Raw genomic sequence first — 14,566 nt, forward strand, 5'->3', positions numbered from 1 at the left:
ATGGATCTGAACCATGAAGCTTTGGCCGAATGGTGGGAAAAAACAGTTGGACTAAAAATGAAATATGAGCTTACGCGTTCAACTTTGTTTTTATATTTTCTTCCCTCCCTCTTCCTTTCTCCAAACTAATTGGGAAACGATTTCCAAATCCGGCTTAGCGCGTGTTACAAATTACACTTGGTCGACGAATTCACAAACGAGAGGAAACGTGACCTACGATATGTTGCTGACAATGTTGCAAACTATCTTGTACCCTGTGTTTCCAGGCGATTTACGACATGCTCGGCGCATGTTCGAGCAACAGGCCAGCCGACAGCGCTGAGGAGAGGGCGAAGAATATCTTTGCCAAAATGGACGAGAACAACGACGGACAGCTGACGCAAGAGGAATTCCTTAAGGGCTGTCTGCAGGACGAAGAACTCTCAAAGATGCTGGCACCTTAATCCCTATTCGCCGGAACAAGATAAGATATATACATATATACAATATGTTGATTTGCTAAACACGGTCACGTTTCAATAACAGCGCATATGAAACGCTATATACAGAATATACCTACACTAATTTACATTCGGTACGCGGCGTTGATCTTGATACATGTAAGTACGTACACCGTAACGGTCAGATCTGGAGCGAAATGCGCTTTCTTTCCGCGTTATCTGAAACCGGATGAATCTTCCGTTCGTCCGTTCATCTTTAAATAATGGAAAAATAAAAAAAAAATGAAAAGAACAAACAAACAAAGAACTGCCGATCAAAAAAATATCATTCTTTCCTTTGGACGTTTTCATTATTTTTCTGTCATTCAGACTGGGCGTACTGGAAAGAGTCGCGTATTTTTTGATTCAATAATCGTTTGATTGGGATGCGCGATCGAAACTTGAACGGAAAATATGAAGAAAAAGAGGTCTGACCGTCGTTCCGCGCTGAGGACGGAAATTCAACCGGTATCAGGCTGCGCTCGCGATAATTGCAGTTATAACATTACACTCTGAATCTGAATAATTCTCAACACCTATATGTCGATTATTCGCAATACACCTATTATACATACGTTGTATTATCTTGATTGAAAGTGCCATGGAAGAAATATACAGAAATGAATCGCGCCGCACGGTCCGATAATCCAGTCGTCTTTTATACATATATAGGGGATCGCATTTGTCGTGAACCATGCTTACGCACGTAAAACGATCACGCACACGTCATGCATATATAATATATTATATAACTAATAAATAATGCCGGCGAAACAAAACGGAGTTCACACGTTGTATCATAAGGCTTTGACAATTACATCGATTTTAGTCGGTTATAATACATAGTTAATCTTAAATTATAAATTATAAATTATACATACACACACGTACACAGACGCGCGCACACACAAATATATATTAATTATATAAATATATAAGAGAATTGAGTGGCACATTCCATTTATAGATTTGCCAACGGAAACCGTAAGCGTACATATGACGTGCGTATGCGGAGATAACTAGTATAAATTATACAATAGCGGGGACGTTAAATCGAGGGTTTATTTCGTGGAAAATATTCCGCTGATACAGACGAGGAACGAGAAAGCTGTCTTGGAAAACATGAAAATCGATAAATCGTATTTCGCAAGCACGGCCACGGATCGAGAAGAGGTGGTGAGCGCAGAAATTGAGAACAAATAATTGCTTGCAAACGGTGAATTTGCGGCTTGAACGGCTATTGATCGAATGATGAAAATGAAGAAAAAATGAAACGAAGCGAAACTAATTCCAAATCGACCCCTCCGACGATACGTGCACGTACCCAACAACGCTCTGTTCCCATTACCTTCGCGAAGTATGCGCGCAGAATTAAATTCCGATCGATACTACACATCCCACCTTACACGTACGTATACGTTGAGCTATTTTAAAAGAGAATCGTCTGCCAGGCTTCATCATACCTCCGTACCGTGTATATATTTATATACATGCATATACATGGGGTGCAATTTGTCGGTTTGATTATACAGAAATGCCTGGTTGAATTCGAACAGCCTCGTCACGTTCTATACAAGTATAATATTTTGCGCGGAATATACCCTCAAAATTTCTATATTGTATACACCCTGCGATTTCGGTGGCAAGCAAGAAGCTTCTCGCGCTTGAGTAAAACGAACAAAAAAACAGAAAAGAAATTTATTAAAAAAATTCCTAACCCTTTATATTATCTGATTGTTAGATTCAAGATTTCTCGAGGTTATTAATAAATTTGTTATTGTACGAAAGAAAGAAAGAAATATGTCAGCTGATTAGGGTTTCAATATACCTACGTATATATGCCTATGCATATGCATACCTACACGTATGAGTTGTAACAGATATATATATATACCTATATGGAATATACATGTATATATATTTCAATAAATGTTCATATTACACCGTTGTCATTTTTATCTCTGGTTATACGTATATATATAAATATATTATATATAGTTAAATTTTAAGATCCAACCCGATATATCAATAATAACGATATAATATGAACATATATATATACCATACATTACGCAAAGGTAATATACTTACTTTTACGATATTTGCACACCGGCTAGCATTTATATATTATTATATGATACAATACGCGATAAATGAATAATTAATTCAGTAATTAAATATTACAGTATAATTACTCATCGAATAACAATAATAATTATATGGAAATAACGTATAAGATGCGATTACAAGAGAACGTGGTAGAACGAAATAAAAAAAGAAACCACGTTGAAAAAAAAAAAAAAAAATACAAAGCCTGCTGTTCTTTGACACGTAATGCGTAAGCAACGTTGAAACGTTTGAAACGTTGCCGCGCGGCTGAAGCAGTAATGTTGAAAAAAAAAAGATAAAGAAAAAGCGAAACACAATACCCGTTGCTTATTACTTTTCATCAATCTCATCTTTGCCATTCCAATGATTTATCGGAGTTGTGAAGATACGCAATTCGAGAAATTTAATCATTCGCTTGCACTGGAGTAATTTAACTCATTATCAACGTGGATACAAATTTGTTTATTCGTCTCTCGAAATGGAAATAAAGAGATTAAAAAGAAAATAAAAATTAGATGCATGCAGCGGCAGCTGCGCGTACACGACGTTCTGTCAAAGCGGTATCTGAACCGTGGTTTCCTGAAAAACGAATATTCAAATTTATTCCGATACCTAAGCGTTGCATTATTTATTTTTTTTTTAATTTTTCTCCTAGTCGCGATTTTCCAATTTTCTTGTCGTGTCCAGCAATTAGAAATATTGGACAAAAAGGATCCCTCTACACGCTATAGCACTTAAGGTTACCTGCGTAAATTCTTAACTAATCACTTTTACCTATATACCTACACGTACACAAAATCTAGCGATATAGGCGTAAGGGGAATTTCAAATCTTAAAACGTTAGGTAGCAACTTAATGATACGCCTCATCTGCAGAGTGATTCGTATTTATACCTCTATATAATATATACCGTCTGTAATGAAGTGTGAAGAAACGTAAGCAGACTATTACAATATAATGTCTACGAAATTAGTGATATAGCATTCGACCAATTGCATGTCTTAATTAGGAAACAATAATTAAAAAAAAAAAAAAACAAAAAAAAAAAAAACAAAAGAAAAACAAATCAAAACAAAAACAAGAACAAATAACTAAAGTGAATAAAACAATACAAAGTCTCTACTTCTGACGAAACTTTGCTACTGTGAGAGACGCGACGGTATCGCTTATCGATCGTTATGAATCGTCATTGACCTGGTATATTCGCTGAGAAAAATTGCCTGTTGCCATGATCGCAAAAGTCGATAAAATAGACAGATTTTTTGTATTTTTCCGATTGCCCGAAAATGCGGGAACACATTAATTTTGCTTACAACCGTATAGATGGATATCTTTTATTTCTGAAGTCTGTAACAGTTTTAACTTGAGCAATCACTGAAATTGGATTCCCTTCTTCTCAACGGATTTCACCAGGCAAAATCTCCAAACGGACCTGGCGTCTATCTCATCAATCATACATCTAGTATATTAGCTACATATCATCATCGCGTCCTTCCATATATTTCTACAATACTTACGTATAACCTTATCTTGTAACTTGTAATCGCAACTTTCTTTCTGTGTACGCTTTTAGGTACTTCTGTATACAATATATATATATTGTATATAATATACGTTACGTAAATTACTTATATACAACTATTACTGTACGTAGAGTAAATTTTAACGCGGCGGAGCTGATCCTGCAATTCATATATTATCTTAAAATTATATAACTTACATATGTACCGATAAATTATTGTTGTACCAGAAACACCAGCATTTACCCTTGCGTTTTTGATTGGTCCACTAATTCGTCGTTCGCAGCTTATACCTACCTTTTAGTAAAGGAAACAATGGAAAGAAAAATATCCTCACAGCGTGTGATAATTTCTCGCCGATTGTTCCTTTGTTTCTCACTCGAATTAGTAATGTCTTAAAATACGTACAAATTGCATCAGATTAATATTAACCGGCATCGAGTAACACTCGCTGTATAATCCACTGCTGCGGCGGAAAGTCAAGCATCGACAATCTGTATAGAATGTTCACGAAAGATTTACGTAACATGCAGAAATGAAAATATTTCCAATTGCTTTACGCGTATTTAGACGGCGGTATAATAAATGAAAATAAAAGGAAAGTGGCCGTGAGAGCCGAAAAGTTCGGAGTTTTGTTGAATCTCCTCATCACAAGTTGTACATATTATATATGTCATCATTTTGTCACCGTATAATTTAAGCGATTATTGCCAAACCCCACGCATGCGAATCGATTAATAATGTCTGCAGGCTGAGATTTATTTATTAAAATACACCAACGAAATCAACGAATATGATGTAACCTACGCGATATCTAATATTTTGTATACCTGCATCTAGACATATGTATTATATATTACGTGTAACAAGAAACGCGTGCTAAACAACCGAGGCCTTTATATTTCGTTTGATCATTTCGCTCATTCGTTCGTTGATTTGACGTAAAACGGTATAAAAATTTATTGTGCAAGGTGACGATCCTCTCGACGAGGAACGAAACGATGTCAATTCTCGAGAAAAAAAAACCAAAAAGTAAAAAAAAAAAAAGATAAATAAAAAATTGAAGGAAGAATATATATACATATATCGAAAAAATTAAATCTGTGTACAACGATTACAACTGACCGTAACTCATTGTGCATTATTGCTATATTTTATATTTTTCTACTTCGCGTAAAATTCCCCCTTGCTGGATTTACCCGCGTGTAACTTCACCACTATCTCCTAAATCGAATTGTCTGCACAGCCGGTTTTATCCTCTCCCTCCCCTGTCCTCCTCCTCCCTCCGTAATCGTCTGGAGCTTTTCGTTAGCACGCAACTAAACCTGCCGCGTTTACCGCCTATTGCAAGCGATGCAAGTCTAGGCTTAGGCGTAAAAATTTCCCCTCTTTCGCCTGTTTAGCTCACTCAACTGCATCGCGTTTCCCTTTCGCCTCTCACTTGCTAATCGCAAGCTCTGCTTGCCGAGTAGTCCGGACTCGACCGCTGAGTCGGGCTTATTCGGCTGACTGATTGTCAGTCCGTAGGTATCCTCCATACCCATATTCAGCTCTTCGCAGATGGCGGGTAACTCTTCGAGGAGTTACCGAACGAATCTCTGATTCCTGAAGCTTTATTGCTGCAAGTGAAAATTTTTGGAAAAGTTTTCCTCTTCACGTTCCAACCGCGAAGTTATGAAATAATAAACGATCCAGAGAAACTCGCCTTCGAGTTTTTTTTTTTTTTTTTTCATTTAACACAAAACTGTTTCGAACTCGTCTTTCTAACGAACTTTACGCCAAGGTGAAAAGATTCCGATAGTAATTCGTCTCGCCTTTTTCATAAACTGGCAAATTAGCATTAATCACGAGAACTGTGTTTTGACGAAACCCTTTTCTTTTTATTAATATTCATTTCTTCATATGTCTTCCCCCTTTGGTACATCGGGATATTTATACCACGAGGTATTCGTTTACACGAAATTCCTCGTATTATTATGCCTGACTCAAATTTCATTTCATTGTGCTGTATCGTCACTTGAATTGATGTATAATAATCTGCACCGCGGTCGCCAATGTGACTCGAGTTCTGATTACGAGGCAAAAGTGTAAAGATATGCTGTTCACCCTCATTATTATTATTATTATTATTATTGTCATAATTATTGAAATAAATTTACCGAGTATTATTGTACAAGTATGATAAAATAATCTCGAATAACTACTTTTATTTTTATCTCAGCGTTGGCTGACACGTGCACGCATACATACCTGTATATTTATATGTATATGTATACGTGTATATACATATATGGTAATTATGACACCCAATACGCGAAAATAATCATATATACATCATACATAACCTCTGTAACGTTTCTTAGGATAAATTGGAATACATCAAACCTCTGTGTTGTAATAGATAGTAATATTATATGTTAGACACCTAACGAGGATCGCATAGGTATAGTTTTTATACGTACACACATTATGGGTGTGCAAATTGATTCTACCGTACGTACGTAGGTACGTATGTACAACGTGTACAATGAGTCTATGCACGCTATAATATTATTATATCGTCCATCGAGACGTACGTACATCGTATATTATACTTTGGATCGTATAGTTTATCATCGTCGCACGATGCGCGAGTTGCGTTACACCGATAGATGAAATTCCAAGTGCATGCAAGAATGATTATTGTCATTGCCATTTACACTCGCGGCAAACTATACCGCATTATTATATTATTGTACGTGATAAACGTCGGGTCTTTCAAATCTTCGTGACGTCGTTTAGCAAAGCGACGCTACGACGTTTAATCTCGAAAGTTATACTTGTTAGGGGAATTGTGACGGCGATTGTACGAGTATAACGAATTAATTGTCGAAACTCGTAAACGCGTCGGCTCATTCTATAACTACCCCCACAATCTGCAGCCTTGGACCCATTCGAGTTCCCTCATTTTGCTCGAACAAACAATCGTATATTGTTACCTCGGATGTGGGGCAACGCCCTTGTTTCGTTTGTTTAAATTTTCACCGTAACTTTATCTTTTCAGTTCGTAACATTTGCGGCGAGGAATAACAGTTGCCAAATACTTGGCTGCAAGTATTGAGGATATCGCAATTTTCGTAAAAATATTTAAATTAAAAATCGTTGAGTTACTGCGGAATATTAGATTATTGCCATGAACTCGGAAGCATAAAAACAGGTGGAAGTAAAGCCGGGCGGGGACATGGATACATTCCTCGGAGATTCGCGAATCAGTCCTTTACTTCAGAGGTCTGCGACGACCTCAACTTACGCGCGGCACAGAGGATCCCAACTTTCGAGTTATAACTAAAACAACAACAACAACAACAACAACCAAGAACAAGAACAAGAACCGCCTTGGCGAGAACGTTCCAGAGTAACAGTTTCCATTTGCTCTAGGCGTGCACACGAATTGCGCCCAGGATAGAAACTGCGCGGTATAAATTTCCCTCCACGTAGCGAATAATTCTCGGCATTAACAATCAAAACTGATCGCCGACGGGTCGCAACAAATGGCAGGCTGCCCCCGTTAACGAGATCGGTCGATAGGCCTCCCTCTGCAACGGATAGTTTTCAATTAATAACCAAATGCAATTCCGGCTCTACCTCTCGCGCAGCCATGAAAATTCCTCGTTGCGGCGCGGAACCGCATCCGGAATATTGGGGGTATAGGGCACGAAATGTATTAGTCCCTTCTAACTGTGAAACCCGTGCACGGGCATAAGGGAAGCTTGAAAACGTTCGCGCGGTAACGAAAATCCAACGCCATCTTGCGATAACGGAACAATGTGAAAATAAATCAATTGCGTGCTGCGATAATCGATTTGATACTAGTCACCCGGTTTACGGGATTAACGACAAACCTTTCGTCGAAACTCATGTAATTGTACAGGGTTGCATGCAAATCACGTTTATACGCGGCGTGTACACCGATTCATAGGTAAATACGTACGTACGGTGCTTAAAGTATACAAATATACGTGTATAAATTATGTTGATACATGAACAAGTATTTATACATAGTAGATATTATACATATATTAATATATGTATATATGGTGTATTCGTTATAATTTAGGTAATTCTATATCGTGTACCTTCAACACATGCTGCTGTCTCGGAAGAACCTCGTAATTTTTATGTAGGTCATTATTATTATCATCATTATTATTACAACACTAAAATAAATTACACTATGCTCTGAACGCACTGTTGTTGATCCTTAACGATAATTTTCTTTCTGTTCCAGGTAATGTGGATGGAATTTGAAAATGTACGAATGGTATGCAGCGTGGTTGGCTTGTGTGAAAATCTGCAATATGTGTGTCGGTATATTTGCGTTTGCCAATTGAGGGAAAGAAAGAGAAAGAGAAAGAGAAAGAGAGAGAGAGAGAGAGAGAGAGAGAGGGAGGATGGATGAGTAGGTAGCAACATACCGGGAGTCACAGAGACTCCCCGGTATGGTCGCGTATGAATCGGCGCGTATTGAAAATTGCGCCAAGCACCCCCGACGATTGGCTCGAAAAGCGATGGGAGAAGGGTTGCCTGTCCGTTTTATTGCACGTCAATTCGTATCGCGTACGGGAGGCGAGGCCTTCCCTAACGGGATTAAATTAACGCCCCGCTGCTTTGCAGCCCCCGGTAACAAACACGGGTACAAATGAATACGGGTAGTGACGAACGTGCGCGGAAAATCGGAATCGCTGCGGGGAAAATATCTCTGGTATGCTTTGACGAACCTCGACGTTTCACGTTTCACGTCCCGCTCTGATCCATCCACGTTTCGTTCGATACGCGACGCCTTCTTTCAAATCATACTGTCACAGTTTGCCTCTCGCGGCGACTAATCGATCCTCGATCAATATCAGTTCGACAGTACAGTGCGTTTTCTAATTTCTAATCTCTTTACAGACCTGACGTCAGGTGCGGGTTGGCCAGACGCCGCGCCGCTGCTAAGCAGAGAAGAAAAAAAAAAGCAACTTCCCACGTAGGATAGTTAGATTAGATTGTAAGTATTAGGAGAAACGGAGTCGGAGAACCCGCGGCATTCGGCGGGCCTTGAGGGAATCGACTATGGGGAAACAAAACAGCAAACTGAAGCCTGAAGTGCTGGAAGACCTCAAACAGAACACCGAATTCTCGGGTAACGTAGACCGCGTGCTGGATAATTTGCAAACTTTCGTTCGTCCTACGATCGGCCCTCGTTTTATTTTCGATATCGTCTCATTATTGATATCTTGTCAATTCCACCTTCCCCCCCTGCTCCAGATGCCGAGATTCAAGAATGGTACAAGGGCTTCTTGAAGGACTGTCCAAGCGGACATCTCAGCGTCGAGGAGTTCAAAAAAATTTATGGCAATTTCTTTCCTTACGGGGACGCGTCAAAGGTAGGATCTTACAAACACGAGGATGAAATATATGTCAAAATAAGAAAACGAATTTCACTTCCTGTATATCGTAACAGATCGCGAGGCGGTCATGTCGGATGCTACTGAGATATAATAACTAACCCGTATTTACACACGCAATTCGTATTATTATCCGAATCACGCCCACCCACGTATATTTTAATTACTCTCCTGTTAACCATACTCTGGGGGAAAAAGGTAATTTTTGCGTAATAGCCAGCATGCGATTCAATTGACATAATAATAATTGATTAATTATACAAATGTATAATATTTGCCACACCAAATGGCTTCACACGTGATTCTCTCTCGCTTTACGTTCAAGGCATGAATTCTCTAACTTACACACGTCTGCTTCATGAAATTACACGAACAGAAAATAATTTAAAAAATTATTCGACGGTACTATGTTCCGGCATTTTGATAAACTGTCGATTGTTAAACCGGTATGAGATATAAAGCAGTGCAAAAACATGTGTGCTTAGTCCGATTGGAATTTACCATTAAAGCTGAAACTGTACAAAATTTGACAGAAAGCACATAACATTTGTGACAACAAATTTTTGACAGTTTTCAAACACATAAAAACAAAAATTCCGTAGTACGATTTGAATCTTTGGGAATGTTAAGAAACCTCGAAATTTTTTAATTCGATTTTAATTTTAATTCGCATTTTCAAACAGTGACAAAATTAAAAAAAAAATCAGTTCTTATATGACTACCGTGTACGTGATTAACTTTATCAGTACAGAAATAGTGCCTGAATGGACTGTAAAACCCGAATCTGTTTCTTCATGCGTCGAGTCACTTTTGATGAGTCAAGACTCTTCTCTACAACAATTTTTCCGCACCCAGAATGCGCAAATATGAATTCCAACGACTGCATGTCCCCCGAAGCAGCTTTGCAAGCTTCTACGTAATGCCACAAATATTCTTCTGCACATTCTGCACCACTAACGTGTCCCTAGATTCACCAAATAATATAAAAGTCTGGCAGAGGCGGGTTGACGGCGACTTTCGTAATGAATAAAATTTATCGAACTTATTCGTTTCTGAACCGTTGGATGAAAAATTGTAGAGATCCGGGTATCCGGACCGTTTCGTTAACCTGGCCTCTGTGCGGCACGACGCATCCGCAAATTCCTACAGAGAGGTGAAACGGTCGCGTAGCACAGCTTTGATCATGTTCTATGGTGTGGGTGGTTCGATGAAATCCGAGGTGCCACAAATCCGTAACGTTTTTACGGTGTGATTAGTTTGCAGAGCACGTATTTAGGACGTTTGACGCAAACGGCGACGGGACGATCGACTTCCGGGAGTTCCTCTGCGCCCTCAGCGTAACGTCCCGGGGCAAGCTGGAACAGAAACTGAAGTGGGCCTTCAGCATGTACGACCTTGACGGGAACGGATACATCTCGCGGCAGGAGATGCTCGAAATAGTGACGGTAGGTACAAGTGGTGGGGAACAGAGATGAGGCGAGATTGTCAATCGTAGAAAATCGTACGCTTCGCCGCAGCGATTCCGAGACGGATAAGTTTTCCACGAGTCGGTTACGTTGGCAATGCAGAATCAGCCCGCAGCGCCGCCATCGGCCAGCCGTGAAGCAAGCTCAATCTTTCGAAACGTAACAACTCATGCATGAACATCGAATCGGACCCAAAAATAAGAAAACATAACGTCACCCACAACCGTCGAATCCAACTCAAAAATACCAAGTTCGACGGTAATGGGTCATGTTACGTTTCAAAAGATTGAACTTGTTTCGCGGCTGGCCCGTGGCCGCGCTGCGAGCTCGTTTCGCATTGCCAACGTAACCGACCCGTAGAAAAAATTAACCCTCTCAGAATCACTGCCGCCAAGAGTACAATGTAAAAGGTGACTGCACGCGTGACGCTTCGTTTGTAATTTCGCAGGCGATCTACAAGATGGTCGGCACCGTGATGAAGATGCCGGAGGACGAGTCGACGCCCGAGAAAAGAACCGACAAGATATTCCGGCAGATGGACAAGAACAAAGACGGGAAACTCTCCTTAGAGGAATTTATAGAGGGCGCGAAGAGCGACCCGTCCATAGTACGGCTGTTGCAGTGCGATCCGCAGGCCCAGTGAGGCCTCGGGACCCGAGACCATGCTGCGGCGCCCGGCCCAAACAGATCCGGCGGCCCCGACAAGTTAGAACTGACTTTCTACCTCCTCCGCTTCCGGCATTCCTTCACGCTTCCCTTTACTCCTGCAGTTCTATAACCTTACTTGTATACATGATTACGAAAAAATCGCACCACTTCCGTTTATACGAAAGTCGTTCAATCGATAACGCGCAGTCGAATGTACGTACATGTAACGTATATACGTACCTACCCACGATTATCGAAATCCTGCCTAAACGTCTTCTCCTCTGTAGTCTATACCCAATACACACAGGCAGACTCACACCCGTACTAAGACGAACACAGAGTCGCGTAGAATACGATTGTATTTCAACTTGTTGGGAAAAAACGCGGCGCGAGTTTTGGGCCGGACCGGTCGTCCGGGGGGACTCCTGGGCCCACGGCGCTTGCACTGACCGCTAGCTAGATGGTTGAACTAGTCCAGTCGCTCTGTCTCGCTCTGAATAGAGAATAAGGAATGAATGCAAATGGAGGGTTGGTAGAACGAAGAAAAATAATAACGGTGGGTCAAGGAAACGAGAGGAAGGAATGATGCGAAACGTCAGTCGGCCACACGGTTCGGCGGACTTTCAAGTCCGGGCGGAGATAACGAGATGCCGAATCTTCCCCGGTAGTTTATTATTCTGGCCAACGTCCCGCGTGGCCCGGTGCCTGAATCCAGCCTCCCGGAAAACGGGATGCGCGAGATGATGATCGTCCTAGTATCTAAAAGGACTCGCGACGCTTTTGCGATTTTTCGGCTGGTGTACATATAGCGTATATAATCGTTATTGTATAATGTAATAATGTAAATTAGCCAATGTCTCGCAGGAGCATCGCGCGGCAAATATTATACCTTTGCGGTGATCGAATAAATTTATACGTACAATATAATTATATAGAAAGAATTTTGACAGACAAATCGGGGGGTAGTCGTGTTCATCGTCGAGCCTCGTTCGCTCCCTGAATTTGTAAATGCTTTAGGGGAGGTAAAAGTGAGGCGGAGATGTTAAAAAGAATAGCAACACGTTGGGAAGAATAACAGCTGAAAGTGTAGCTCTTCTTTTTCATTTAGCTATTTTCCCTTCCGTTCCGGTCTTTTTATCCCTTTATACATACAGATATGCACTTCGGTGGCAGCATTTTTATACGCCGCGAAGTTCACGCTCGTTTGAAAGAAACCCGCGGAAAGTGAAAAAAGATCAAGTTTATTTTTATCATTTCGACGCACAGAGAAAAAAATTAAGTGAAAAGGTAAGAAAATTCATGTTCATTTTTTTCGTTCTCGAATCAAACTTTCAAAGGCAGAAAAACACATACAATTAAGGCTGCCACTGTTTTGTCTAGTTTGCAGGATTTGAAAAAAAAAAAAAAATTTATTCGTGGTAAACCGTGCTATACATATAAATACACTTGTACGATTAGCAGCTCCTGCAATGGAGATATTATACACAGGTGTATCTATACTGAATATGCATATATCAACGTATTACTTAAAAATATAGGAATAAACCGTGAAACATTTACGAATCAAAAGAACCTTGTAAAAAAATTTTGGTATTTCAGGTGAGAGTACATGTATACGCATTGAAGTGAAATGAGAAAATAGTATAGAATCGCGAAAAAATCCATTGTACGCAGGTTACCACGTCCGAGAGTATTTTTTCTCCATTTTTCCTCTACACTTATTTATCTTTTAGTTCTGTTTGTTCTGGAGTGAAGTGTGATGCAGAAAATAAATTTACACACACACACAGACACACACACCCATGTATACATTATACATACATACATATATGCATATATATATATACATATATGTATGTATGTATGTATAAAATTAAAGTAAAGTATAGAAGTAACATAAATTAAATTAAATTAAATTAAATTATAAATTAACTTAAACTAAGCCGTTGTCATTTGCGTAGCGCTGATTATCATATATTACTGTAAGAAAAATAATAATTTTTGAAAATGCGTTGCCAACAAATTAATGTGAAAAGTTAGTAATATATCATTGCTACTACTACTGCTACTACTACTACTATTATTATTATTGTTATTTTTATTTCTACCTTACAAGAAATGACACATTCTGCGTCATTTCTTATTTTATTTTGTCATACTTCGTCGTTCCTTAACAATTTATCGTTATGAAATAGTAACAGATATACAATATTATATACGTTAATGATAACAATTGAATCCTTATGAATTATTCTATGAAATGGTCAAGTCACGGCGCTGTGCCGGAACAAACTGATTTTGCAATCAACGGCGAGGGGGCACAATAACGCGTTCGTGATTCCAGCGTTAAATTTCGGGGCTACCATCTTAGTGCTACAGCAACTCATTATTGTACACACTATATGTACTACATCAATTTTCCTCTACAGTACCTACATCTTAACTAGACATCTATTATATTCATATACTGCTCATTAATTAATATTTATAACATAATCTACTACATGCATATAATTCAAAATTTTCCCCCAACTCTAACTTGGACATATTTCGTGATGTTAAATATCTAATAAATTATTAAATTACCCATAACATTCGGAAAAGAAAATTGATAGAGAAAAGAAGATAAAAAAAAAAAAAAATTGAATTTATATGAAGCAATTAATACATAAATTACTATAATAATACAATTTATGTATGTATGTATTACATACATTTACCTACTAGCATAAAATGTGATTGTTTTTTCCCCTACTAAAATTGGTCTCTTTAATAATTACGAATGCGTCTAAAAAATTTAATAAACTTCAAAATATTGATAAAAATGAACATACAACAATATTCCCAAAATACATATATAACAATAACAACAATAATGACTCAATATTTTGTTATATACACTCAATATTCTATTCAGC

The 14,566-nt window shown here is 38.9% G+C and overlaps 2 protein-coding genes across 6 annotated transcripts in view; both read left to right on the forward strand.

Annotated features, from left to right (window-relative positions):
* Positions 1-3,608, forward strand: part of LOC124297156 (neuronal calcium sensor 2) — a 97,991-nt gene extending 94,383 nt beyond the window's left edge. For all 4 annotated transcript variants that reach the window (XM_046747862.1, XM_046747863.1, XM_046747864.1 and 1 more), the window contains one exon: positions 267-3,608. In XM_046747862.1, coding sequence (XP_046603818.1) covers positions 267-443 — 177 coding nt within the window. In that variant the 3' untranslated portion in view covers positions 444-3,608. The remainder of the gene's footprint in view (positions 1-266) is intronic.
* Positions 1-14,518, forward strand: part of LOC124297154 (neurocalcin homolog) — a 109,156-nt gene extending 94,638 nt beyond the window's left edge. For both annotated transcript variants that reach the window (XM_046747857.1, XM_046747856.1), the window contains exons 2-5: positions 9,038-9,269; positions 9,395-9,513; positions 10,791-10,979; positions 11,449-14,518. In XM_046747857.1, the coding sequence (XP_046603813.1) occupies positions 9,200-9,269; positions 9,395-9,513; positions 10,791-10,979; positions 11,449-11,643 (573 nt within the window). In that variant the 5' untranslated portion in view covers positions 9,038-9,199 and the 3' untranslated portion in view covers positions 11,644-14,518. The remainder of the gene's footprint in view (positions 1-9,037; positions 9,270-9,394; positions 9,514-10,790; positions 10,980-11,448) is intronic.
* The last annotated feature ends 48 nt before the right edge of the window (positions 14,519-14,566 follow it).

Source organism: Neodiprion virginianus, chromosome 2, assembly GCF_021901495.1.
Source record: "Neodiprion virginianus isolate iyNeoVirg1 chromosome 2, iyNeoVirg1.1, whole genome shotgun sequence".
NCBI classification, from domain to species: domain Eukaryota; kingdom Metazoa; phylum Arthropoda; class Insecta; order Hymenoptera; family Diprionidae; genus Neodiprion; species Neodiprion virginianus.